The 26,146-nt window shown below is 38.8% G+C and overlaps 1 protein-coding gene across 3 annotated transcripts in view; it reads right to left on the reverse strand.

The window, feature by feature from the left end:
* Positions 1 to 26,146, reverse strand: part of LOC125232221 (E3 ubiquitin-protein ligase RNF144A) — a 269,452-nt gene that overhangs the window by 55,656 nt on the left and 187,650 nt on the right. For all 3 annotated transcript variants that reach the window (XM_048137858.1, XM_048137860.1, XM_048137859.1), the window contains one exon: positions 8,696 to 8,858. In XM_048137858.1, coding sequence (XP_047993815.1) covers positions 8,696 to 8,858 — 163 coding nt within the window. The remainder of the gene's footprint in view (positions 1 to 8,695; positions 8,859 to 26,146) is intronic.

Consider the following 26,146-nt stretch of genomic DNA (forward strand, 5'->3'; position numbering starts at 1 on the left):
AAAACATCAAGGGACGGTACGTACTGAAAACGTCGTACAATACACGTGCGAAGAGGATATTCATAACTCGTATCGATTTTACACCCCCTCGGTCGTGGTTTCCTTTATCGCTACTCGTTTCGAACTTCTTCTTTTCTTTTTCGCACTTGTATCGTAATGTTCTATTAAAGTCGTAATGCCAAGGTATTCCGCCAAAATATCTAATAACCTTTACGTTCGCTTTTGTCAGTAGCAAAATTACAATATTTCTCGAGGATGATTTATTTTCTATTCTCTCTTGCTACGTAATAAAATTTGGCTTCACCTCTCATATTCCGAAGAGAATGTCATTCAAACGTAGACCGACAGGGATAAATTCAGGAGATTAACGCGAATATCTATCAGCATTACTGATTCAGTAATTTGTCAGATTGATGAAACTTCGATAAGCTATGAGTCAAATTTAGAACGAGAAATTGACGTAATATCAGTTATAAATCGAACTAAATTAAAATTGGAATTAAGATAGTAAAGAAAAAAGAAAGATTGTTTTACTCAGCTTAGGTGATTAGCCAAAATTGTTAAAGAATGTTTTACTCGGCTTAGGTGATTAGCCAAAATTGTTACTCGACAAACGCTAAATGAAAAGTAAAATTCAGGATGCCAGATGCCCCGAGAATAAACTTCACAACTTCTTTTATGGTAGAATAGGCATTTTTATTAACACTTTGGCTAGGCCGTTGGTTTTAAGAAGAAATACATTTATTAAAGTATATTTATCGGTAATTTGCAAAATGGGTCTCAACCGCAACGCAAAACGCAGGTAAACAAAACAAATTTACCCGCGGTTGAGTCAACACTTTATTTATTTATAGTCATGATTTACCATTTTCCGCATCGCCACTCTGCATCTCGAGAGCAAAGAACACTTTGAATGTGAATTTCTATAGGATGACGTTTTATTATGAGTCTTCAGTGTAATTGAGACGGAATGCGGTCTGGTAATAACATAAGTGTTATTTCCATGCGAACGACCAGCAAGTGTCATCAGTGTCATCACGCACGCACACGTTCACCGATGGGTTCGTAACCGGTCGCCGGTCCAAAACCCAAAACCAATAACAAATGTTTAAAGTTGACTCTCACGTTTATAACAGCGAAATCGTTAATATCCGTGTCGTACATAATCGCAAGAGTAGCTCCATATATTACCGTGCCTAAGATATGGCTTATAAACATTGCATAACCGATGAAGTTGGCAGAGCTCGATAAGAGGGTACCGTCACAGAGTAGGAACAATACAGTAGCCTGCTTTCGGTAAATTTTTAACCTCCACAGTGGATTTTCAACTCTATCGTCTCACTCAGTATTTATCTCTTTTGCAACTGCTCCATACTCTTTTCTTTACATTTAATTTCTGATAAAAATAACGTGAGTTGTGATTTTATTCTTTGCGTTTAAAGCAGGTCATAATTTTTTCAGTGCATAATTCTGCCTAAGAAAAAGATCCTATTAAACAAGCCATTTTTTTTAAATTATGAATGGCCTTACTCTTGACCACAGACTAGCCAAAGGCAAAGACGTGGCCTACGATGGAGTGAGCTCGCCCAGAAGATGCCTGTTCACCCTTGATTTGAAGGTTGCCGGGTTATATGAGCTCGGAAATATAGCCGCCAACAAAGATTTCTGCTAGAGTGACTAATGCGAGGTTTCTTTAAAATTATAATTGGTTGGTGAGGCCAAGATATCTTTCTCTAAGTTATCTAGAACGAATAGAACGATCAACTGTGGGTCGTCCGGCCAAAAGGCTTAGTAGTCCTTTCGCAACAGTATCACACACACACAGACACAGTAGGTCCTTTCAGCGGCTGAATTAAATCGTATAGCACCGGACAAGAGCCAATGACAACATCTAGTGTGAGGCCACGGACAGGGTAGATGACCTAGCGAAGTAAGGATGTCAAACTCAGAGAGGAATTCTGTTTTTAACCCCCGACGCAAAAACGACGGGGTGTTATAAGTTTGACGTGTCTGTCTGTGTTTGTGTCTGTCTGTCTGTTTGTCTGTGTGTGTGTCTGTCTGTGGCATCGTAGCTCCCGAACGGATGAACCGATTTGGATTTAGTTTCTTTTGTCTGAAAGCTGAGTAAGTCGGGAGTGTTCTTAGCCATGTTTCATGAAAATCGGTCTACTATGTCGCGGTCGGGGGTTTTTTTTTTAAAATTTTAATTTTGTGGTTATAGATGGACCACTCTATTTCAATCTACTCTGGCCTCGGCATTCACGAGCGCGGGGAAAACATGATATTGAATATTTTACCCGGTTTATTTTCCTATCACACTGAGTAATGACAGGTTCATATGAATAAAGTGCGCGCCAGTCGATTTGTTAAAGCTGGCACTGAAATTATACCTATTTTTAGGTATTCAATAGTTGTGGATCGATACACTACAGTCGGCAACACGAGTATTTTCTGTATTGGCCTGATATTAGCCCATTGGATTTTGAGATGATTTTCATAGGAAATCTATAGCTAAAGTGGAGTTAACACTTCACGTTAAATATTCCACATTAAGTCCAGAACAAATGCTAAACTATACTCGTACTAAAGGTATAGGCAACACAAAGGCAAACAGAATTCTGAGAAAACCCACAAATTTCTTACAAAATTCTTTAGTCATTTGTATTAGTATTCAACACCTTCTGGCTTCTGCGATTAGAAGCGAAAGCGGTTACCGCGGACCAGCTCAAATTTACGCGGGGCCGACCGCAGACCGAAATACTATTTGTTACTACGAGCAGAAAAGGGTACAATATGACATTGGGGTCGAAAACTAGGAAAGCACTTAACTTTAGTGGTTTTCTGAGCTTCTTCGTGAATACCACGGCTTTGGCTCCGCCATTTTGTAAATCTCTCAGAACCGAATCGGTAAAACTTCATATGAAATTGGTTGGGAAGGGAAGCTTAGCAAATATTTGTCTATTGCAGAAAATGAATCCGTAGACGCGGATCCGTGCGCGGGAATGTCAGTATATTATTTTAAATGTTAAGGTCACTTATGTTAAGGTTAATGAAAAGCGCCATTAGTAGTTGCTAAGATATTATTATGTATTAACACTAGAATAAGTCTTTCAATATAATTTTGGGTACTAATCTTTGAAAATGAGTGCTTCATTTCGCCGTTAAACGTAAGTTTGGCGAAAAAATTAGAAACTGTATAACTGTAATCTTTACTTTTTCAATGACCAAATCTGACTGACAGAGCATAAATATAGACTCAACATACGCAATAGAATCATACTGACAATGTTCGCAACTGACATTAATATCAGAATGAACCTCCACAAATCGTTATTCCATGCTTTTCAGCAAATAACTCCAACGAAAACCAACAAAGAGCGGAACACCAAAAGAATACCTATTGTATTGATTCTCAGTCACACGGAAATAACATACTTCAGATATTGCCTGGCCTTTAATCCAGGCAACATTTTCCCATTCCGAGACGATATTACACGGAGAAAGTTGGTAAAATCACTGGGTATCGGAGTAAACGCAAATGTGAGGATCGCGTGAGCTTCGGGGCTAAATTTAAAGGCTTGCTCGTTCCTAATGCCTTTAGGAATCAAAAAATTATGTCCCAGTCTAGATTTTGATTCAAATGGATTTTATAATTTAGCATTAGAGAAACAGAAGACTTTAAAACTGCAGCTGTTAATGAACAATCGGCACGAATAAGATCCGGCTTGAAAAACCTTCAGAAGACGGCTTCTGCATCCGTATAACATTCCCATATTGAGTTGGATTATTTAGTGATTACAGGTAACTTTCCTCCCTCCGAAAGAAAATTATCCTGTGAAAGGAATTATCTCTTTGTAGCATTTCTTACTTTCCCCAATAGGCGACACAACTAAAAAAGACTAATTAGTCCGTCAGTTAGATTATCAAAGAATTTTAGACACGTTTTTTTTTTCTTTTTTCTCGTAAACGAAAAATGACGACTGTACAGTGCGTTGAAGTTTCGCGTGACGTCACACCTATGTACAATTTTTATTTAGAAGTGACGTCACAAGCCCCCACTCCGGAACTTTGATGCTCTATATCTTTGTATTTTTTCATTAATTAGAAAAAGCGAAAAATATGTGTTCAGTATTTTTGGACGATCTAACTGACGGACTAAACAGAATGCCATTTTTTTATGTAGTCGTCATCCCTATTCCCAGGAACGAACGGCACATCGCTACGTGGGATCTATGAAATGGTTGAATCTTTACAAGTTTTGTCACCATGTATTAATTCTACTGGTTTATCAGACAGCTGGATTCACCTCTGCTTGGTAGTTATTGGAATAGCACTCGTAATGGCACCGTACCAATATCGAAATATGCCTGGCTAGAATAATTCAAGGCCTAAGCTTCAGGCTGAAGACCGAACAAAATTCGGTGAGGTAGGTTGGGTCACGATCTTTAGAGGTTGAATGTCATAAAAATCGTGTTCATTGAAGCTAAACCATATACCGAAGTAAGCAATATTTTAGGTAATTTTACGGGTATTGTCACAGTTTCGTTTTCTTTCAACCCCTTATTTGCCAAGAGTGGCACTGAAGCTTTAGTAGTTTCATGTGTTCTGCCTACCCCTTTATGGAATACAGGCGTGATTGTATGTATGTATGTATGTATTTTACGGGTTTGCGCCTTTTTAAAACCTGCCTATGTTGAATTTCAGATTGGCAAATCTTTACGCATGGTATGCGAGTATCGTGGTGAAATAGAGCGCGTCATGCAAATATCATGGGATTATGCCATGCAGGTGTCACGCGGAAGTCATAGGGATGTCGACAATGCACTTGCCTTCTCATCAAAATCTGCTTTTTTTTATGAATACTTGAATAGGTAGACGTTTGACCACGATCACACCTGATGGTAAGTGATGATGCGGTCTACGGTGGAGCACGCTTACCTATGACATACCTAATATTTACTCTCGCTTTAAAGAGACCTGGATTGTACTCATGCGGAAACACAGACTCACTCCTTGGCGGATAAGTAATAATTGTCTTGTCTCATAGGTGTTTGACTTTTAGCAGATCGGATAATAATCTTAAAAGTAACATATAGGTAAGATTTGATTGTTAAGGATCATCACAGATCAAATTTGGACCATTAACATTAAGTACCCTACACGTAATAGTTTTTACTTTGTGACAATATGACAATAGTCTCCGCTGGCCCCGTAGCCTAATGGCATTTCTGCGACGCGAAACGCCACAGAAATGTAGTCTGGCTCTGTCGCGCCAATTCGCAAGAGCGATAGAGATAGATAGCTACTAAAAAGATATTTTTCGTGAGCGTTTGTGCATTCGGCTACGCACACTGATCTAATAAATTGATAATGATGTGAAGGAGCCAGGAAATAGAAAGTTCAGACCCAATGGAATCTTTTTGATAAATAATATTTTGCAGGCGTAAAACGAAAATCAAAAAAGTCACTGTTCCTATTCCATTATTTTAGGCAAAAACCTATTATTTTTATTTTTGTTTAGTGGGATTCGGGTTAAATTGTGGCGTAGGCGAGAGGCTGGCAACCTGTCACTGCAATGTCACAATTTTCGTTTTCTTTCAACCCCTTTTTGCCAAGAGTGGCACTGAAACTTACTAGTTCATGTGCTCTGCCTACCCCTTTATGGGATACAGGCGTGATTGATTGTAATTGTATGTTAAATGGAAATGAATAATAAACCGGCAAACCAAAAGCCACCTGAAAGTGACAGCCCTGTTCGAAACGCGAATCAGAGCGTAAGTCCATTAGTTTTTAGCATTAGTGCGAGCGTTCACGTGTGTCAGTAACACAAGCGTAGCGACAGTATCCGTGTTGGTTGATCTGACGTTGGCATTTCTGTGACCAGATGAGAGAAGAATACTCTACCAGGTAGGGAATTCTTCACTGCGGGTAATCGAAATATCTTTAATGTTCTACATCAACTAGAGCGCAGAAAAGCTTCTTTACGATTTCACCATAGACGGCGTTAATGGATCAAACGATCTTTTTCAGAAGTTTTCAGAAGAGCCTATTTACGGATTTTAGAGCGTGCAACTAAATCTGTAGGACCAGCCCCTCTAGCACATCTTGCCTTGTCGCGCGCGAGTCCATACTTGAAGTCGCGCTTGACGTATGGACTCGCGCGCGACAAGGCAAGTTGTGCTAAAGGGTCTGTTAGTGAGAACTTTACGATTACATACCATTTTACCCAAAAACCAAAGGTCGTTTTGAAATGTCACAGGCGCGGAGGCGCCCGCACAGTCATGATTCCCCATACAACCATTTCAGTCGCAAAATCTTCAAATCAGTAACTAACTGTCAAATGTGACATAACGCGTGGTAACGTCGTGCAAACAATGCGACCGTATTGATACAATAACAAAATGTAGTCGTCGTGTGCACTCGTTACGGTAACAAAATGTGTACGAATTTGTGGCTGTCAATGTCACTGTCAGAATGACTTTTAACGACACTTTATTAGTCGACGTTTGCACACATAACGGTAACAACATGTGGACGAATTTGTGGCTGTCATTGTCACTGTCAGAACGGTTTCTGACAGTGACATTGACAGAATTTGTACACACATGTGTAGGTCTGATTACCGCGAACTGCTCCTAAACCACTGTATCCGCAAATGACAATCTGAAATACGAAGGTTTCTCAAACTGTCTTGTGAAGTTGTGGACTGGTTGCTTTGAATCATTTAAATATGAGCGAATTAAATAATAATAAACGACGACGATGTATTTAAGCACTCTTCGACATTTTATAGAAATGTGGGAAAGTTAAGAAAAGTGCAGAATGATAATACAAATAGATAAGCACTTTATAGTTACTTAATGTATTAAATATATAATTTTTAATTCTTATTGATAAAAATGAAGTGTAATGTTGCTTTACACAATAAAAGTAGGAATCAAATGAAATAGAGTATTTACTGTGATATTAATAGAATTTCTGTTGCGCAATGATAGTTTTTTTCAGTACAGATGCTGCTTTTTTTAACGCAGTAGTGCGAGCAAATCAAGCAATGATTCATTTCTTGTCTGGTCGAAACTCTTAGCTTAGATTTAGGTACTGAAAATCGTCGTACGATACACGTGCGAAAAGGACATTCACAACTCGTGTCGATTTAAAACACTCCCTTCGTTCGTGTATTAATTTATCGCTACTCGTATCGATTTTCCTCTTTTCCGCACTCGTATCTACAAGTATTTTGTTTGGGTTACAAAAAAAAAACCACATTATTTACTCTACTACGTTTTATTTATGTCTCTTTAACATTACAAATTTGTAGATACTTATCTATACAAAAATCTTGACAAAAGAAGTACAGATCGCTGAAATTAATGTTGATAGTAATATTAATGACGACTACTTCAACAAGTGTCAATTGTGAAATGCCGCAAAATACTAGTTGCTCTATAGAAGACCATAATAATATGATCCCCGATCCTTTACAACCCAGCAGCTCGGTACGCACGTTACAATTTTTTTTTAATCTTCTTTAGTGAGGGCAACTGAGTACGACGGCATATTTAATTGTTTATAAAGTTTGAGGATACCTGGAAAAAATTAATACAAGAAGCCATTTTGAAAATATAATAAATATTCACTGCTTTCGGTCACGCGTGTACGCTGCGACCATTTTGCGACCGTTTGTCGACCGTTTGGTGACCGTTTGGCGACTGTTTTTTACATGGAATATTACCGTCTTAATCCATATTTTAACAACTTTATTGGTTTTCTAGGCATTATTTTTATTATTTCAGTATAGTATATGCACCGGAGCACTAAAACTTCACCAATCAATATACATAACACGCAAACACCGAGTAGTCAATAATATTATTACTGGTTAAACTGAGGTAAATTGATGGCGCGTTGATAAATTTAGACTTATTTTATGAAATCACTCGAGCAATTTAATTGGCCATGGTAATTAGCCCACATTATATTACAAATGCAAACAATATTTATCTTTAACAAATTCTTACGCCATTACATTTTAATGTCAAATGATTTTATTTCTTTTTTACTTTGACGTCTCTGACAGTCGCCATTTGAAAAGAATGAAATGAACGAATGATTTTGGGAAAGTAGTCGCCAAACGGTAACAATGTGTGCACGCGTAGTGCACACTTCTGTACTCATTTGTGCCTGTTACCAATCGTCCCCATTTGGGTCGCCGCGACTAAACGTCGACCGTACTGCGACTAAGCATTGAGACCCGAAGACCTGTGTGTACACAAAATAGGAGGATTTGCGTAGGAACGGCGACCGATTATGGTTATATGGGTCATGACACTTCATAAGTTCCATTACCTACGTACGAACCCCATGACCTATCTAACTTATGTTGTTCAAGAGCCCTTTACCTAAGAATTGCACATAGAACAGTTTGATAAGTAAGTAACTCGACCAAGGTTAAGCCTGAACTTGAGATGCTACCATGAAACACTACGTCGACCAGTTGCGAGATCTCTTCGAAAGCCAGTGCTACCCCCGCACTGCATCGTGGATCGGGAAATGACACTTCATACGCTCCGCTACTTTCGAACATCAATAACATCATCCGCGCTTTGACTTTTGTTGCTCACGAGCCCTAAAGCTCAGACCTCGACTTAAGAATTGGACGTGGAATGGATAAATCTATAGATTTCAGTGCACTCACCATGGTTAAGCCTGAACTTGAGATGCTTCTCCATAACACTAGGGTCGACCAGTTGCGAGATCTCTTCAAGTGCCAGTGCCGCACCCGCCCGGCACCTTGCGTCGGGACATGACACCTCGTAAGCTCCGTTGCAGACTTCGAACTCGACATACGCCTTCATACACTGCAACAAGAGAGAAGATTATGTTAGTCCATGCTAATATTTTATTTACTTTTTTATGCAATAGGAGGCAAATGAGCGATGGTCATAAGCGATCACCGCGTTTTTAAGATGGGTGTACACTCTTGAAAATTTGAAGGTCGCATACCTAGGTCCAGAAATATCGCATGCGACAGTTCATTCCACTGTTTAGCTGTGCGGGGCAGGATGTTTCTGGAGAAAAGCACAGTTGAGGACTGCCAGCCAACTAAATGATGGAAACTACATTCCTTTTCCTAGCGTTTTCATGCAAAAGAAGATTATAACGTTTTTAGCAGGACAAGAGACGTGTGGTTCATAATTCATAATATGTCGACAAAGTCTCGACCCATTCCTATCACACATAACTGCCCTTTTTATTATTTATTCGCTTTTATTTTTTTGTACGTGATAAATTACTCGTAGTAAGTCTTGAATCACGTATTCAATATGAAAGTCTTCTGTTTCTACAGGGTGTAAACCTAATACGGGCGAACCTCTTAACGGTGGTGAGTATAGGACATAATAAATGGAATTAGATAACTTTTACTTAAAATTGATTTTTTTTTATCCATACAAATTAATTCGGCCCGCAACGTAATGCAAACACACTCGCGTTTAACGCTCGTTGACAGTTGTCATTGATTGTCATCGCAACAACGTTTACAGTACATTGCTGCTGGGAATTTTTTCAAAAATTCATTATGGGGTGAAAATTAAGAGTAACTCAAAAACACTTCGTAATTAATGATAACAATATTGAATTATATGCCTGGTTTCATTTATCGCCCTTATTAGGTTTACGCGCTGTATATTAAATAAAAATAACTTTAACAAATTCTTGGTAAAGAAACAAAGAAGGCAATTTCACAAAATTACTTTCATAGCAGAAGTCATCAGGTATTTCTATGGGTACTTATGATCGCTTTTCCTTTCCTACCAAGAAATGTTGACGTAAAAGATTTCTATTAATAGTTAATACGTAGAGAAACGAGGTTTTATTCTGAAGTTCAAGCAGAAATTAAATACTTACGTTGCCTACGTTGATTGTTTTATGGGCAACTAATTTCTGCCAGTCTTCTCTAAGCGGCTTGGTCTACATGGGATGACTAAATATAATCCATACTAATATTATAAATAAAAAGAAAGTGTGTCGTGTCTGTTTGTTTGTCCGTCTTTCACGGCAAAACGAAGCGACGAATTGAAATTATTTTTTAAGTGGAGATAGTTGAAGGGATGGAGAATCGACAAAGGCTACATTTTGTCTCTTTCCAAGGGTAGAAATGGAGCATTTTGTAATTTTCGAATTTAATGCGAGCTGCGGGCAAAAGCTATTGATAAAATTATTATAATTATAGATTATTAGTGCGAAAGACATATAAAAAGGAAGACGCAGGAGCCATATCAAAACAAGTAAGTTATCACAGTAAAAGGATGGTGAGGTTATAGTGCACATTTCCAATGGGTTCAACTAAAACATAGGTAACAGTCATTCACGGCCATTGAACGCTCGTCTTCACTGGATTGGAAAATAATCAGCATCTGCAGTCAAGCACAAACCTATTGAATATTCCATTAAACAATGGGTATAAAGTGAACGTACAAAGCTTGATTATCAATGGAATCAGGAGTAACTTTGCGGAAATGTACTAAGGTTAACTCGAGGTACTAAGGGCTGATTGTAACTGGCGCGGTATAAGATCTCGCATGGCTTTTGCCCAGCCACATCCCATTTCACTTGGGGTCGGCGGTCGGGTCTCATCGTCAATCTTCGCCACACTCTTCGGTTTTGGGTCGTCGTGTCATTGACTTGGGCTTTCTTTAGGTCTTTGCTGATAACGGCCATTCAATTTTGAGGAGGTCTACCGCGCAGTGCCGACTGTGACACTTCGCCGTTCATTGCCTGTTCAACAGGGAAATATTGACGCTGAGTAACAATGTTACTTATCAAACCCGACATAGGCACAGAATTGTCAGTGTGAAGTGTCAAGGTCACTACTGTGGAATAGCCCACTGATATATATATTATATAGTGTCAAAGTAGAGGTTTAAGCTACTGCCGCTGTGTACACACGGTCTATTACACTATAACAGTGAATAGCAGGTATCCCCGGGCGTTGGACGGTCGCCACTCGATCGGAAAATGATCGGCATCTGCATTGAATCTGTCCGTCCACAACAATAGCTTCTTTCTCGGCGTCAAATACGGCGCCATTGTGCGCTGATATCGGGAAACGATTCAGGACATTTCGTTCTGAAAGGCGTTTCAAATTTTGTTATTTTAGGAAATTCACTGTATCATAACTCACACTTGCACACCGGATGTATCTGGAGCGTATTACCCTAACGACTCCACTCCGGACGGCCAGTCAAGGCAAGCCAGAGGTAGAGAGTCCTGTCCCACCCACCCGCCTTACGGGTAACAGAACTCGCCAGGAGCACTCGGGTACTTGGGGTGGGTTTGCTGTTACCCAACAGCTGCCCTGCATTGACTGATTACACTGGTAAAACTCATTCGCACTAATTCATTCATCCATTCGTGTGTAGACGTGCATATGCGCATTGTATTATAAAAATCCTTATGAGAGACGTCACACTGCTTGCTTGAACCATGCGGTTCCGACATTTGAGCGCACGCAGTAGGTATGCACTATCAATAAGCGTAAAGAGGTACTTTTTTTATCATGCAGAAACGTCTGCGAGCGATATTACATATTTTTAAAAATGCTTAAAGAGGTAATCAACCGAAAGAATATTTCTTTAATGTCATATTTGTAGAGAACAGATATGAAACTAGTCACATTTCTCTTCAAAGACTAGAGTAACATTGCTTTAAGTTTTTATCAGCGTCGTTAAACCCGTCTTGGGAAAGGGGACGCAATTTCCTACGAGATGATTGCTTGTTCAAGACAATAATGGTGCTTATTGTGAAGGGAAATAACAGGGGGAGAGCGGGAAAGTTCGCCATTTTACAACTTTTACTCGTACCCCTACCCTACGGTCGCATGATTTTATGACGAGTTTATTTCAAACTTTAAAAGAATAAATAACCGCGATTGGAGAGTACGCTGGTTCGATTCCAGCCTCAGGCACCAGAGGACTTGGTCACTTTTTCTTTCATATGTGTAATTTATTTCGGTTTTAATAAATAACCTAACCACAAAATTAAAATTTTGAAAAAACCCCTGACCGCGACATAGTAGACCGATTTTCATGAAACATGGCTAAGAACACTCCCGACTAACTCAGCTTTCAGGCAAAAAAAAACTAAAACTAAATCTAGTTGTGAATATTTTGCATGCTATGAAGAATGGCTAATTAAGGAGTACCTTCACTTTGAATAATATCTGTAATCAAACCCTTATTATTGCAAAATAAATTGATTGATTGATTGATTTAAATCGGTTCATCCGTTCGGGAACTACGATGCCACAGACAGACAGACAAACAGACAGACAAACACACAGACAGACACGTCAAACTTATAACACCCCTTCGTTTTTGCGTCGGGGGTTAAAAAAAGTATTTGGGTGTTTTTCAAAAAAAATCCCGAATATCGAATTTCACCAGATCTGGACGGCTCATTCTTCTCAGACGAGCTGATTCGATCCCGACGATAAAATGTGTCCCAAATTTTCCATACAAAATTTCGAGTTTCCAATACGTCACGCTCGTAGTAAGCGTGACGTAAAGGAAAAAAAGAAATTTTTTTCATGGCAATTCAAGGATCTTCACGTAAAGGGTTATTTATTTCTAAGGTATCTAAACTATGAAAGTATACTTATTGTAACTACTGAAAACTAAATTTTGGAAATGGTACCTTAATAATATCTGTAGGTAGAGTTTTTGTGAAGAGACTGTGGAGTGTGTAATTTGGTGGCAAGCAATTACAGACTATATCGACCACATTAAAGCGTTTTTACATTGGATAAAATATATTGTAAATAAATTAAACTATTTTCTCAATTTCAACATTGCTCTTTCTTCCACGAGATTTTTTTTTTACAATAAACGTAATGTCGAGCAAGTTAGCTTTCAAGCGGGTACATCAGTGTCTGCTGAAACAAGAGTTCGAGTAGCATCCATCAATATATTATATATATTTGCGAATATATATTAATTATATAGTGTCTTAATTTATACAGGATGTAGGTAACATTAATGCTGGTGATCCATTTAAGAGCCAGATCCATTTAAGCATAACCGGTATCGAATAGCGGTTACGAATACCACTTCCTTTTTTTAAAATAAACACCATGAAAATTAAAGGTACTATAGAAGGTAATGTATAAGCCGTAGGATTTATCTTCGGCAATTATGTTACATAGTGTATATGCGTTTATATTTATGTATTATATAAGTATTTTATGAAGTTAGTGAATCAGTTGTTTTCGATTATTCTACCATTGTAATTTTTCCTTCCCCTTGCACTATTTTTACATGTCTCTGTTTAGCCCGGTGGTTGACTGGTAGAGAATGCCATTAGGCATTAAGTCCGCCATTTGTACATTTTTGTTTTATTTGTGCGATAAAGTTTAAATAAATAAATGTCTTCACGTTTTAACGTAACGTTCCTCAACTTTTAACTCTTCTTAACGTAACTTTAAACTTCTCGTTCGCTAACATATAACTTCTTCATTTTATTTTCAACTTCTCTGCACTTGCGAGGAACTTGCAATAGAGTTATACCAAAGACGTATGTATACAACGTGTTTCCGGTATCACTCAAAACCTCAGACACCCCAACTGATTTTTATTTTTTTTAACTCATCTAGAGTATTCATCTTTTAATCTGGTGGTTACTTTTTTTTTAAATAGAATTTTTAATTTTCTGTAAAGCTCTACTTGACTTTTAGCTCTATACTCAATAAAATTATTGCTAACTAGGTCCATTATAAACCATAAAACTATTTATTTGTGTACGTTACTGCAACGACATAAGGTTTACCAATAGACAGCTAAGATGTCACTGTAAAACGCTTTAAAGCTTTGTCACAGTAAACTTCAAATTGGACAGGTAATCGCAGTAAGCAAATTTAAACCCAATATTCAAAATGACAAGGTTGTAATTAGGTACGAGTTCAATTTGTTATGACTTATGATAAACATTAAGATTAAACTGACAAACCACGTCAAACTTGTAGCGGAAAAAAAATCGTCCAAGTAACCAGCCAGTATTAATAACCCCAAATACTGAAAAAGGTAACAACCTCTAGCAATGCGATATACACAATGTTGTATTACGAATACAATAGAATAGGCACATAAAAAATAACTAATAATACTAATTTAAATAAAAATATTACTTCCATCAAGATATAGCTCAATCGATTCTACTCTCGATTCTGAACAAACGGTTTTCAGGTTTTTAGTGTTAAGTGAAACACGGTGTATAACTCTGTATAGATAGACAGATAAAGTTTAAGAAAAAACTCTTAACCACCAAGATTGATATACGCTCGCCTAGATGGTGCTACACCTTTGGTTGACTCTTGGCTAGATGGCGCTAATTTGATTTGACAATTTTAACACATCTCAAGTAAAGAATATGGGCCAAATTTTCAAAACTGAGGTTTAAAAGTTTTAAGCCTGTGTCGAGTCACGAGATGGCACTCTATACACTGTGACTACACAATTTACTTTTTTTTTTAATACCACGTCGGGGGCAAAAAAGCATACAGTCCGCCTGATGAAAAGCGGTCACCGTAACCTATGGATGCCTGCAACAACATGCGCGTTGCCATTCGAAACTTGTGCACTTCTTTTTGCTGTGTACTTTGACAGTAACTCTATATACTCTATATCCACTTTGGTTATAGGTACTCAAGTCATACTTAAGTATATTGTATTAGAACGACGCTCTTCAAAGGTTGCATCGAACACGATTCGTGTAACCTTGCAACGATGGGTGATGCAGTGATGGTCAAACAATGTATGATTGCCTTAGAATTGTGTGAGGTGTGGCAATAAGATTATTTTAAAAGCCAAAGTCAATTACTTTATAAGTCTAAAAATTAGCATTTTATTTTACATAGAACATTTTAGTTCCAACGAAACACTCTTGCACTCACCGACATTTGTAAAATGCATTAATTTCCACTTCTTAAAGGTCTTACGGACCGGCCACACTTAAGAGACGCATGTCCTGAGGTGCGGAACGGTGTCCGCGCCACGCCGCCTGAATGTAATTCAAAAAACTCCTCGGCGTGGCGCGCGCCGCGCCACCTGGGGCGCGTCTTACGTCCTTCCTATACAAAATGTACTGAGAAGACGTTTTTTGAATTACATTCAGGCGGCGTGGCAGAGACGTCCGTTGCGCGCCCCGAGACACGCGACGCTTAAGTGGGAACGCTGCCTTAGACCCTTCGTCTGCTTCTGTAGCACATTTTCTGTAATATTTAAGCAGAAAAGTGTGCAATAAAGAGTCCTTGTGTTACCTACTCAAACTCAATGAATTGAAGTTTTTATAAATATCTTATTAAGCTTCATCTCTATCAGGCGGTCTAGCACAACTGGCACTCTCGCCCGCGAGTCCATACTTGAAGTCGCGTTTGATGTATGGACTCGCGCACGACTACGCAAGTTGTGCTAAACCTGCAGTAGTGGCCTGATCAGTACAGTGAAATTGGCAAGATACGAGTGATGTGACTTACACAATCCGCGAATCAAATATGAGTCTACGAAAAACACCCCACATGTATTCATAACTCGCGCCAAAATTGCGCAAACACCGCGGGTTAAAACCCACTTAGGCCCGTGTTCAGACTAGATCAAGCCCAGTAAGCAGCCCTTTGCGAATCGCGGCACGTGCCAGCGAACCTGACCGCCAAATCTCTTGCCCAAGACGCGATCCAACTCAAGATATTAAATATAGATGCGGAGACAGTGTCAGAAGTATGTATACACGACTTTACATCTTATGTGTTAAAGTTGTGGATACATATATTTGAGCGCTTTGTCCGCATCCATATTTAATACTTTGACGGTACGGTATGAAAGTTACATAAGCGAAATGCGAAATGTATACAAAGAGAAAAAAGGGAATATTGAAATGAAGTTTTCTGCTCTTGAATTCGGGCAAACTTCGAGTAGGCTTTTAATAGGGGCGCTTCCAGTTTCGCGTTATATACGACCGCATACTCGAGTAAAAATACGCTAGTTTAGATCTTTTTAAATCAAGAGTGAATAGACATCTTCTGGGTAAGCATGCTCCAACGTAGACCTAGTTTCAATCAGGTGAGGTGAGACTGTAGTCAAATGTTTTAAGTTCCTGTTTCCAATAAAAAAAGTATAAGCCGCCCTTGGATTATTTTTCGGTGCGTAGGCTTGCCACTCTTGCCAGCCTAGAATGAAATAGGTCACCGTATTAGAACGGAATCGAAAGTACTTTGGAGCGGATAGTTGGCAATTGGGTCGCAAAATTAACTTTGTTGCATTTTGCTGTTTCATGATTGGTCCCCTAATAGTTTATACTACACCCTGTTTTTTCCACATAGTCTATATAATTGAAAACAATGCCCCTCTTTCTTTGTCAGTAAGCCATTTGTGCCTCCCCGGCCGTGTCGCTTCGCCTTTATAGTGCTCAGAAATTCTGAGTATGATTAAATTCAGTTAAACTAATTTGAAATCGTTTAAGCCGGGAGATAGGCGACTAAAATTTAAAGCCTAAGTTCAGACCAGGCTGAAGCGTTGTAATTTACTAATGTAACTTTAAATTTTACGTAGACAGGCAGGAGAAAACAGTGTAGATTGGCGTAGGTAGCGATGATTTCCATAAATTATTTAAGTTTTTTTGAAGTTTTATATCAACGATTATCAGCTTCGAGATGCCTCAAAAAGAGGTTACGCATAGTAATCATACTAAGGCAGCGTCCCCACTTAGGCGTCGCGTGTCTCGCGGCGCGCAACGGACGTCTCCGCCACGCCGCCTGAATGTAATTCAAAAAACGTCTCCTCAGTACATTTTGTATAGGAAGGACGTAAGACGCGCCCCAGGCGGCATGGCGCGCCGCAAGACATGCGTCTTATGAGTGTGGATGGTCCCTATTAAGCATCACAGTTATACTCGACTGCTCCGATGTGATTGAAAGTATCAGTGCCAGAAATTCACTTTTTATTTTTTACGACCGGTCTGGCACAGTCGGTAGTGACCCTGCCTGCTACGCCGCGGTCCCGGGTTCGAATCCCGGTAAGGGCATTTATTTGTGTGATGAGCACTGATATTTGTTCCTGTCATGGATGTTTTCTATGTATATAAGTATTTATATATTATATATATCATTGCCTGAGTACCCACAACACAAGCCTTCTTGAGCTTACCGTGGGCCTCAGTCAATCTGTGTAAGAATGTCCTATAATATTTATTTTATTTATTTATTCAAAGCAAAACGTCACCTTTGACACCGACAGATCTGTATGACAGACATTAGATTTTTATCTACTCAAATAGGGCGGCCATTTGAGTTAGTTGCTTGTAGTTAAAGTTGTCTGTAAACCTGAACGTACAGGCTAGTACGTGTATAAACACTATAAACCTAGCCTCGACTATAAATAAACTACGAAAATAACACGACCGGAATCAATTAAAGTAAAAGCTAATATCCTGTTGCGTGTGAAGCGGTGTGTAATATACAATATACCTAGATATAGTCTATGTTTGCTCGAAGGTGGCTCGAAGTGAGACATATTTACTTATTGAGGGCCTATTTACTAGTCGACTTGCATGCAATTTAAGTTGCATTGCGGACTATTGGGGATACATTCAATTCGATTCAGCGGACCGATCTAATACCGCAATGTAAGGAAAATCGCGTGCGATTTCTCGCACTGTGTAAACATTCACTAAAAGAACACATCCTCTTAAAGCTCGGCCACACATGCGCGTTTTGCGAGCGGAGGGTTAGCGGTGCGCCGGACGCTGGCGTTGCGCCCAGCGGACGCCGGCGGGAACTAACGAGCGCGGATTGCGAGCAGAATGCGCGCATTCCGCTCCGCTAACGCTACGCTATCAAAACGCTTTATGTGTGGCGGAGGCTTGTCTGCACAGATGGACTGCATCCCTTAGGACTGGGTTGCAGTCTGCCTGTATCGACCCAGAGTACCGCAGTGCAGAGCCAGAACAAGTTACTGTTACTAATAATAGCTAGGGTTATCGTTCCAGGTGGCGTAGCACAACTTGCGTTCTCACGAGCGAGTCCATACATCAAACGCGACTTCAAGTATGGACTCGCGGGCAAGAATGCAAGTTTTCACGACTATAAGTGGCAACCCACACTCAGGCGACGCACGTCGTAAAACGCGGAACGGACGTCAGCGCCACGTCGCCCGAGTGTAATTTGAAAAACGTCTGTACATTTTGTATAGGAATGTCGTCCTTGAAGGACGTAAGACGCGCCCCAGGCGACGCGGCGCGCTCCAGCGACGTCCCTTGGGGCGCGTCGCATGAGGCGCGTCTTACGTTCTTCCTATACAAACAAAATGTACTGAGGAGACGTTTTTTAAATTACATCTGAGCGGCGCGGCGCTGGCGTCCGTTCCACGTCTTAACACATGCATCGCCTGTGTGTGGATAGTCCCTAACAATTGTTACCTTACAACAACAATACGTCGCGCTCCATATATTCAGCTGGGAGAGAAATAATTGAGAAGTACAATGCAATGTTTTCTTTTCTCCAACATAAGAAAGTAAATAGACCGACATGACAAGTCATCAATCATTTAGCAAGTCATATTTTCATGTCAAACAAAAACATATTTCGTGTAACATCTTGCGCTAATGTATTTGATTCTAAACACGGCGAGACAAATGGGTACATCAAAATAAATCAAATCCATCAATCAATTAAACATGTATGATTAAAAATCATAGGTTAATTCTACCAACCAGCTTAGGACATCAAGTTAAAATTTGTGTACAATTACTTTGCACTCTTGTGGATAAAATGCAAGTTTCTCATTCGTTTTTGAAGAATCCAGAGAGCCTTTACCAGCCGAGTCGAGGTGGAGAAAATTACTTACATTTCATAAAACTTTAGAACCTCTATCTCTAGAGTTCTCAGCCTTAGGTATATTTAAAGTAACAGACCTATGGAATCTTGTAAGAGGCGTTTCACTCACATAATGAAAATTCTTACAGAAATGTGTCCGCTAAATTTAGAGTGTCACATGATCTTGGAAATTCTGTTTCAGTTAAGTTGCTTTCGCGAAATTTGAAGGCTTTGATTAAACTTGGGCTGTTTGAAAGTTTTTGGCCCTGTAAATTGTAGGGTTTGAATTTCTAGGGTCTAACGACGCTTTCAATACATATTTGTAACTATTTCGCCGGATTTTCCATTGTACCCCTTTTTTAACCCCCGACGCAAAAACGACGGAGTGTTATAAGTTTGAGGTGCCTGTCTGTCTGTCTGTCCGTCTGTCTGTCTGTCTGTCTGTCTGTTTGTTTATATGTCTGTCTGTGTGTGTGTGTTTGTCTGTGGCATCGTAGCTCCCGAACGGATGAACCGATTTAGATTTAGTTTTTTTTGTCTGAAAGCCGAGTTAGTCGGGAGTGTTCTTAGGCATTTTTCATGAAAATCGGTCTACTATGTCGCTGTCGGGGGTTTTTTCAAAATTTTAATTTTGTGGTTAGGTTATTTAATTTGGGAAGATCGGATTCCGCTGTGGCCGTGTAGTGTCACCATCATATCAGCCCTTTATCGCCCACTGCTGAGGATAGGCCTCTTCTCGTCCCGGCCACTTGTCCCTGTCCTGAGCTAGTCTCATCCAATTTTAACTATAAAACTCCCGTGAGACTCAGACATATGGAGCGAAACATGTCGAGCGTTATATCGACTTAGGACCGGTTGCATCAAACTGTCTGTCACCGTTAAAGCATTCGCTAAATTTTATTGTATGGCAAGTTCCATAGTAGTCTGCTGCGTGACGATGATGTGTCTGTCAAATTTGGTTGATGCAACTGGCCCTTAATGAGTAACCCGCTTAAGATATTTTTAACTAGTCTCATTCAGTTATGTTATGACCAGAGATCGGATTTTTGTGCGACATCTCATACTAAAAGTCATTAAAATGACGTAAGTCACTAAGAATGTCGCAAATCCGTCCGATCTCTGGTTATGACCCACATATAAATATCAAACCAGAAATGGGCACAGAATTGTCAGTGTCAAGAGGTGTCAGAACATCCCTGTCGCACGTAAGGACCCTACTGTATAAGAAAGCCACATTACATACAAAAACCAGCCGCCAAATAGTCACTCCCTAAAACCAATGTTACGCTCTTATTTCAAAACGGCATCTCTCTCTCTCTACAGTAGTTCTGCATGTTCTATTTCTGCACAAGTTCAACAAAGCGCAACCTTACACTCTTGTGATCAAAGGCGCAGTTTTCTTTGAAAACGGCTTTGTCTTGAAGTTTCTTTAAACAGAAAACAGGGCAACGGATTTATATGGGTACCCTTGAAAATCATATTATGTTTTATAAAAAAAAGTCACATCAATGGATTTGTGTGTTTCTGGAAAAGTGATTTGAGTTAATAAAATAAATATACATCTTGGGGACACCTTACACAGATCAACCTAGCCCCAAACTAAGCAAAGCTTGTACTATATAGATACTTATATAGATAAATACATACTTATACACCGTGTTTCCGGTATCACTCAAAATCTCAGACACCCCAACTGATTTTTATTTTTTTAAACGTATCTAGAATATTCATTTTTAGGGTTCCGTAGTCAACTAGGAACCCTTATAGTTTCGCCATGTCTGTCTGTCCGTCCGTCCGTCCGTCCGTCCGCGGATAATCTCTGTAACCGTTAGCACTAGAAAGCTGATATTTGGTACCAATATGTATATCAATCACGCCAAAAAAGTGCAAAAATAAAAAATGGAAAAAAATGTTTTATTAGGGTACCCACCCTACATGTAAAGTGGGGGCTGATATTTTTTTTCATTCCAACCCCAACTTGTGATATATCGTTGGATAGGTATTTAAAAATGAATAAGGGTTTACTAAGATCGTTTTTTGATAATATTAATATTTTCGGAAATAATCGCTCCTAAAGGAAAAAAAAGTGCGTCCCCCCCCTCTAACTTTTGAACCATATGTTTAAAAAATATGAAAAAAATCACAAAAGTAGAACTTTATAAAGACTTTCTAGGAAAATTGTTTTGAACTTGATAGGTTTAGTAGTTTTTGAGAAAAATACGGAAAACTACGGAACCCTACACTGAGCGTGGCCCGACACGCTCTTGGCCGGTTTTTAATTTGATGTGTAGATTGATTGATTGCAGCTCTTCTTGCTGATTCTGTGCAGCTCTACTCGACTTTTAACTCTACACTCAATAAAATAATTGCTAGCTACCATCGTAAACCTTAAAACTGATTAATTGTGTACGTTACTGCAACGACATAAGGTTTACCAATAGACAGATATGTCACTGTAAAGCACGTTAAACTGTGTCACAGTAAACTTCAAATTGGACAGGTGACGCAGTAAGCAAATTTAAACCTAACGTTCAAAATGACAAGGTTGTAATTAGGTAAGAGTTCAATTTGTTATGACTTATGATAAACTTTAAAATTAAAGTGACGCACAACGTCAAACTCGTAGCGGAAAAAATAATCGTCCAAGTAACCAGCCAGTATTAATACCCCTAAATACTGAAAAAGGTATACAACCTCTAGCCCTAGGGATTCGAACCCGGACCGTCGGCTTAGCAGGCAGGGTCACTACCAGAGATATTTTAATGATATGTTGTCAGCAAAAAAGCATAAACAGACTATGATTTTCCTAAGTGAACGTCATTTTCTGTCCTCCAGACGAAAAACGTCAAATTTCAGGCCACTACGCTAAACAAAGTTACCGCTTCCCGGCTCCATCAAACAGAAAAATACAGATTTTTACCAGAAAAATAAAGCTTCAGGGTAAGTGGCCAAATGCACAAACGATCACGATAATATCTGTCTCTATCACTCTTGCGTATTGGCGCGACAGAGCCAGGCCCCGTAGCCGAATGGCATTTCTGCGACGCGAAACGCCACCGAAACGCCGCAGAAATGCAGTCTGGCTCTGTGGCGGCAATACGCAAGAGCGATAGAAATAGATAGCTACGAAATAAATATTATTGTGAGCGTTTCGTGAGCGTTTGTGCATTGCTACGCCTACTGACAGCATTTCTGGCGTCTGGCGTCAACGATTGTCATTCGGCTGCGCCGGCAGATCACATGTTTGTTGATATTATCAATCTGAGACATTTCTTACTTTACTGGCCTAGGTACGTAATCGACTAATGAACACCTAGAGTATGCTATTAAAATCGCTGCCATATTAGCTTGGCCTGACTCTAATTCCACTTACCAGTATCTTACTTACCTACATACCTAGTTATTTAATGTTTACAAATAACAGATAAGCGGTACGTGCTCTATAATTATTAAATGAATATAATTGTGACCCCGGCAGAGTTCAAATAACGATTAAATATTTATAATTGTTAAATCGTTTCGTGTACTCGTAAATACGTTGATTAATATTATTCAAGCGACTGTAGTAATTATTATACAGTCACTATTATTAATTAAAATATATATGTAATGTATACAATTCTCAATAACACAAATAATAAAGATCATAAACTAGAACGTTCCTTTGCTAATCCGCGAATTGATAACGTGCAAGTCAATCAGTGCTAACCTGTTGTACTTACTTGCGTATTTTTTACATGCAATTAATTTACATACATACATATTATTTAAATACGCAAGTAAGTACAACAGGTTAGCACTGATTGACTTGCACGTTATCAATTCGCGGATTGGCAAGGAACGTTCTAGTTTATGATTAACTTGGATTTCCGCAAAGTAACGCTTGATTCCATCGATTATTTGAAATAATAAAGAGTTTGCGTCCCATCGCATATTATTTGTCACATTGTAGTAAATTGTCACCAAACGTAAATATTTATATTTATTATATTTTTTGACGACCGGTCCTGGGTTCGAATCCCGGTAAGGGCATTTTTTGTGCGATGAACACAGATATTTGTTTTAGAGTCATGGATATTTTCTATGTATATAAGTATTTATTTAAACTTTATTGCACAGTAAAAATATACAGTTACAAAAGGCGGACTTAATGCTACATGGCATTCTCTACCAGTCAACCTTTAGGCCAAACAGAGAAGACCAAAAAGGGGCGGGATATGTAAATAATACTAAAGACTTGATTTTATGTATATCGTCGCCTAGCACCCATAGTACATGCTTTGCTTAGCTTAGTTTGGGGCTAGGTTTGTGTGCCCAATATTTATATTTCGATCACAAGAAATGCAATACGAGACATTAGTCGTACGACGATATAATTCATTAAAACTTTCATCAATACCTAACGGTCAACAACTTTTAATTTTCGATTAAAGCTTACGATGTTATAATTGCTGTTGACCGTTTTCTATAATTAAAACTCTCGAATTATAAATTCGAAGGTTAAATTCGACCTCAACAAAGAGTTAAAAACATTCCGAACGCCGTTAACTTGGATATATTCGACAATCAACCAATTTATAGGGCAATTAATGTTTGAGTTTTAATAAGGATTAAGAGATTACACACGAGTTTTATGGAAAAAATATGCAATAGTACATTACATCAGAGGCCGGGAAAATGAGGATTTCCGGCCAAGTGGGTATAGGGATACGAGGCCGGGAATCCGTTTTCACGCCGAGGCATGTATAGTGCTTTTCTCAAACATACAATGAAATAAAAAATGTTGTCGAAATTTAAAAAAAAAGTTACTTTGCAGGCCTAGGCCTAAAAAATAATATGAAATCCCTTTACAGTCCTCTCGAGTTGTTGCGCCCAAAAAGCGATACTTCCCAGCCTATTTTAAGGAACGTAAAGACAATATTTCATTGCATGTTTGAGAAAATGTTATTTTGCATAGGTATTGTATTGTGCGGTAGAAAAGGATGATTGTACCATTTGTAGTACAGGGGGTTAAAAAGTAGGTACAAATTTTGTACCTACTTTTTAACCTCCGACGCAAAAACGACGAGGTGTTATAAGTTTGACGTGTCTGTATGTAGCATCGTAGCTTCCGAACAGATGAACCGTATGTTTAGTTTTTTTTTTGTTTGAAAGCTGAATGAGTACGAAACATGACTAAGAACTCAGTAAGTAGTTGAGAACACGGCTCTCAGTCACGTGACGCCATAGATTTAGAATTATTAAACTAGATTGTGGAATCACATTTTTTGCCATACTAAATTGAACCTTATCACTGAGATAGAAAGGTGATCGTATCAGACTAGCGAAAACGGTCCACATGAGAGGGCATTGTTTGGGCTGGTGTCCCTCTCGCACGTGTGGCCAGTGTTAATGAGGTTACCATAGTAGTAGTATTTTTATCTGTATATTACCTAACTTCTTATATTATTTTAGTGTTATATTCAAACTAGGGTTTCGATATATTTCAAAGAATTGGACAATAATTATAATGTAATTATTTTGATGTCGATAAATCAAAGATTTGTATAATTAAAAAAAATTTTCAAATGGGTATTAGTAGATTTGGTAGTAACTTTGAAAATTGACTGGTATCCCCAATGTATGACAGTGATGACGTCACTGAATAATGTTGACATTGTCAGTAAGTGCGAGAGGGACACCAGCCCAAACAATGACCTCTCATGTGGACACACTTTTTGACCTAACTACTCATTCTGGGGCCTATTGCATAACAAGTTACAACTCATATTACAAGCGGTAGTCCCCCTCCAATTCATTTAATAAGAAAGAGAGTTCCGCTTGTAATACAAGTTGTAAATTGTTATGCAATAGGCCTCTGGTTTAACTGTAATTCTGTGCGTGACGCATGTTTAATGGAAATCGGTCCACTTCCACTATGTAGGGTTTTTCCAAAATTTAAATTTTGTATTGTGGTTATACTTTGACAGTAGTTCTCTATACTTTTTTATACTACGTTGGTGGCAAACAAGCATACGGTCCACGTGATGGAAAGCGGTCACCGTAACCTATGGACGTGCAACTCAAGGAGTGTCACATGCGAGTTGCCAATGCCAAACTTGTACACTCCCTTTTGCTGTGTTAAGTACACAGCTACACTCCTTGTGTACAAGTTCCAAGGAGGGTTCGGGTTGTCGGCGACCCAAAGGACAATAGATGGAACAAATTAGCTCCGTAGGTCCTTCCGTCACCAGCACACCGCACCCTCGTTGAGCTCTGGCAGCATTACTCACCGGCAGGAACACAACACTATGCTGAGTAAGCTAGTGCTATTTGGCTGCGGTCTTCTGTAAGGCGGAGGTACTTCAGTTGGGCTCTGCTCGAGCGACATGATACTCGATCCTCTTTGATATAACGATGGTTGGGTTTTCGTATTTATTTTATTTTATTTATCACAGTTGTTACGTAAGCTGCAGAATAATGATGCCACCCACGACACTACGGTACATTTCTATTTTCGCCTGTCGCTATTAAATCGATTTCCACGTAATCATGGTACGGAATAAGTAGTCCAGTTGAATCAATGACATTGAAGTAAAATGTATTCAAATAGTTGATAACTTTATCGAGGATTAAAATTGGGGTGACAAGACATTAATAAAAAATGACTAATCTTAGTCATGGAACTACAATAAATAAAATTACTCATAAACAAATGTACATCGCCATTGGGCTTTTGGATGGGGAAATGTTATACACTGACCAGAAAATACGGAAAAAGGTACAAAAAGAAATGGAAGAAATATCGATTAGCTAAAATAAACGTCAGTCTAAATTGGCCCCCTGTAATTTGCGCTATTTTAAATGTCAAACACATAGTACTAACTCTACTTAAGAGCGTTATAACATTTCGGCGTCGGGCGAAATTAGGTATTTTACCCGCCGCGCGAGCCCAATATGCCGACCCTTTCTAGCACGTCTTATCACTCGCTCGCACTACAATAATGGACAAAACAATCTTGATCCTTTCTATGGAATTTTGATAACAACCACAATCTACTATCTCGATATAAACTTTTGGTTTCTAATAAACATTATTTTGTACGAAAATACGAGAATATAGCGCGAAATAATATCAATTATGTTAAAATTTATTTAAAAAATTAAAGTAATAATTATAAAAGTAGATCCCATCCCAAATATTTGCTTTTGTTATATGATAAGTATTAGAGTAAAGTATAATTATATTAATATGATGATAAAATAAGACAAATACAATTCTAATTACTTCAAGGTGGTGCTCAGGGT

The sequence above is a fragment of the Leguminivora glycinivorella genome, chromosome 12 (genome assembly GCF_023078275.1).
Source record: "Leguminivora glycinivorella isolate SPB_JAAS2020 chromosome 12, LegGlyc_1.1, whole genome shotgun sequence".
Taxonomy (NCBI): Eukaryota; Metazoa; Arthropoda; class Insecta; order Lepidoptera; family Tortricidae; genus Leguminivora; species Leguminivora glycinivorella.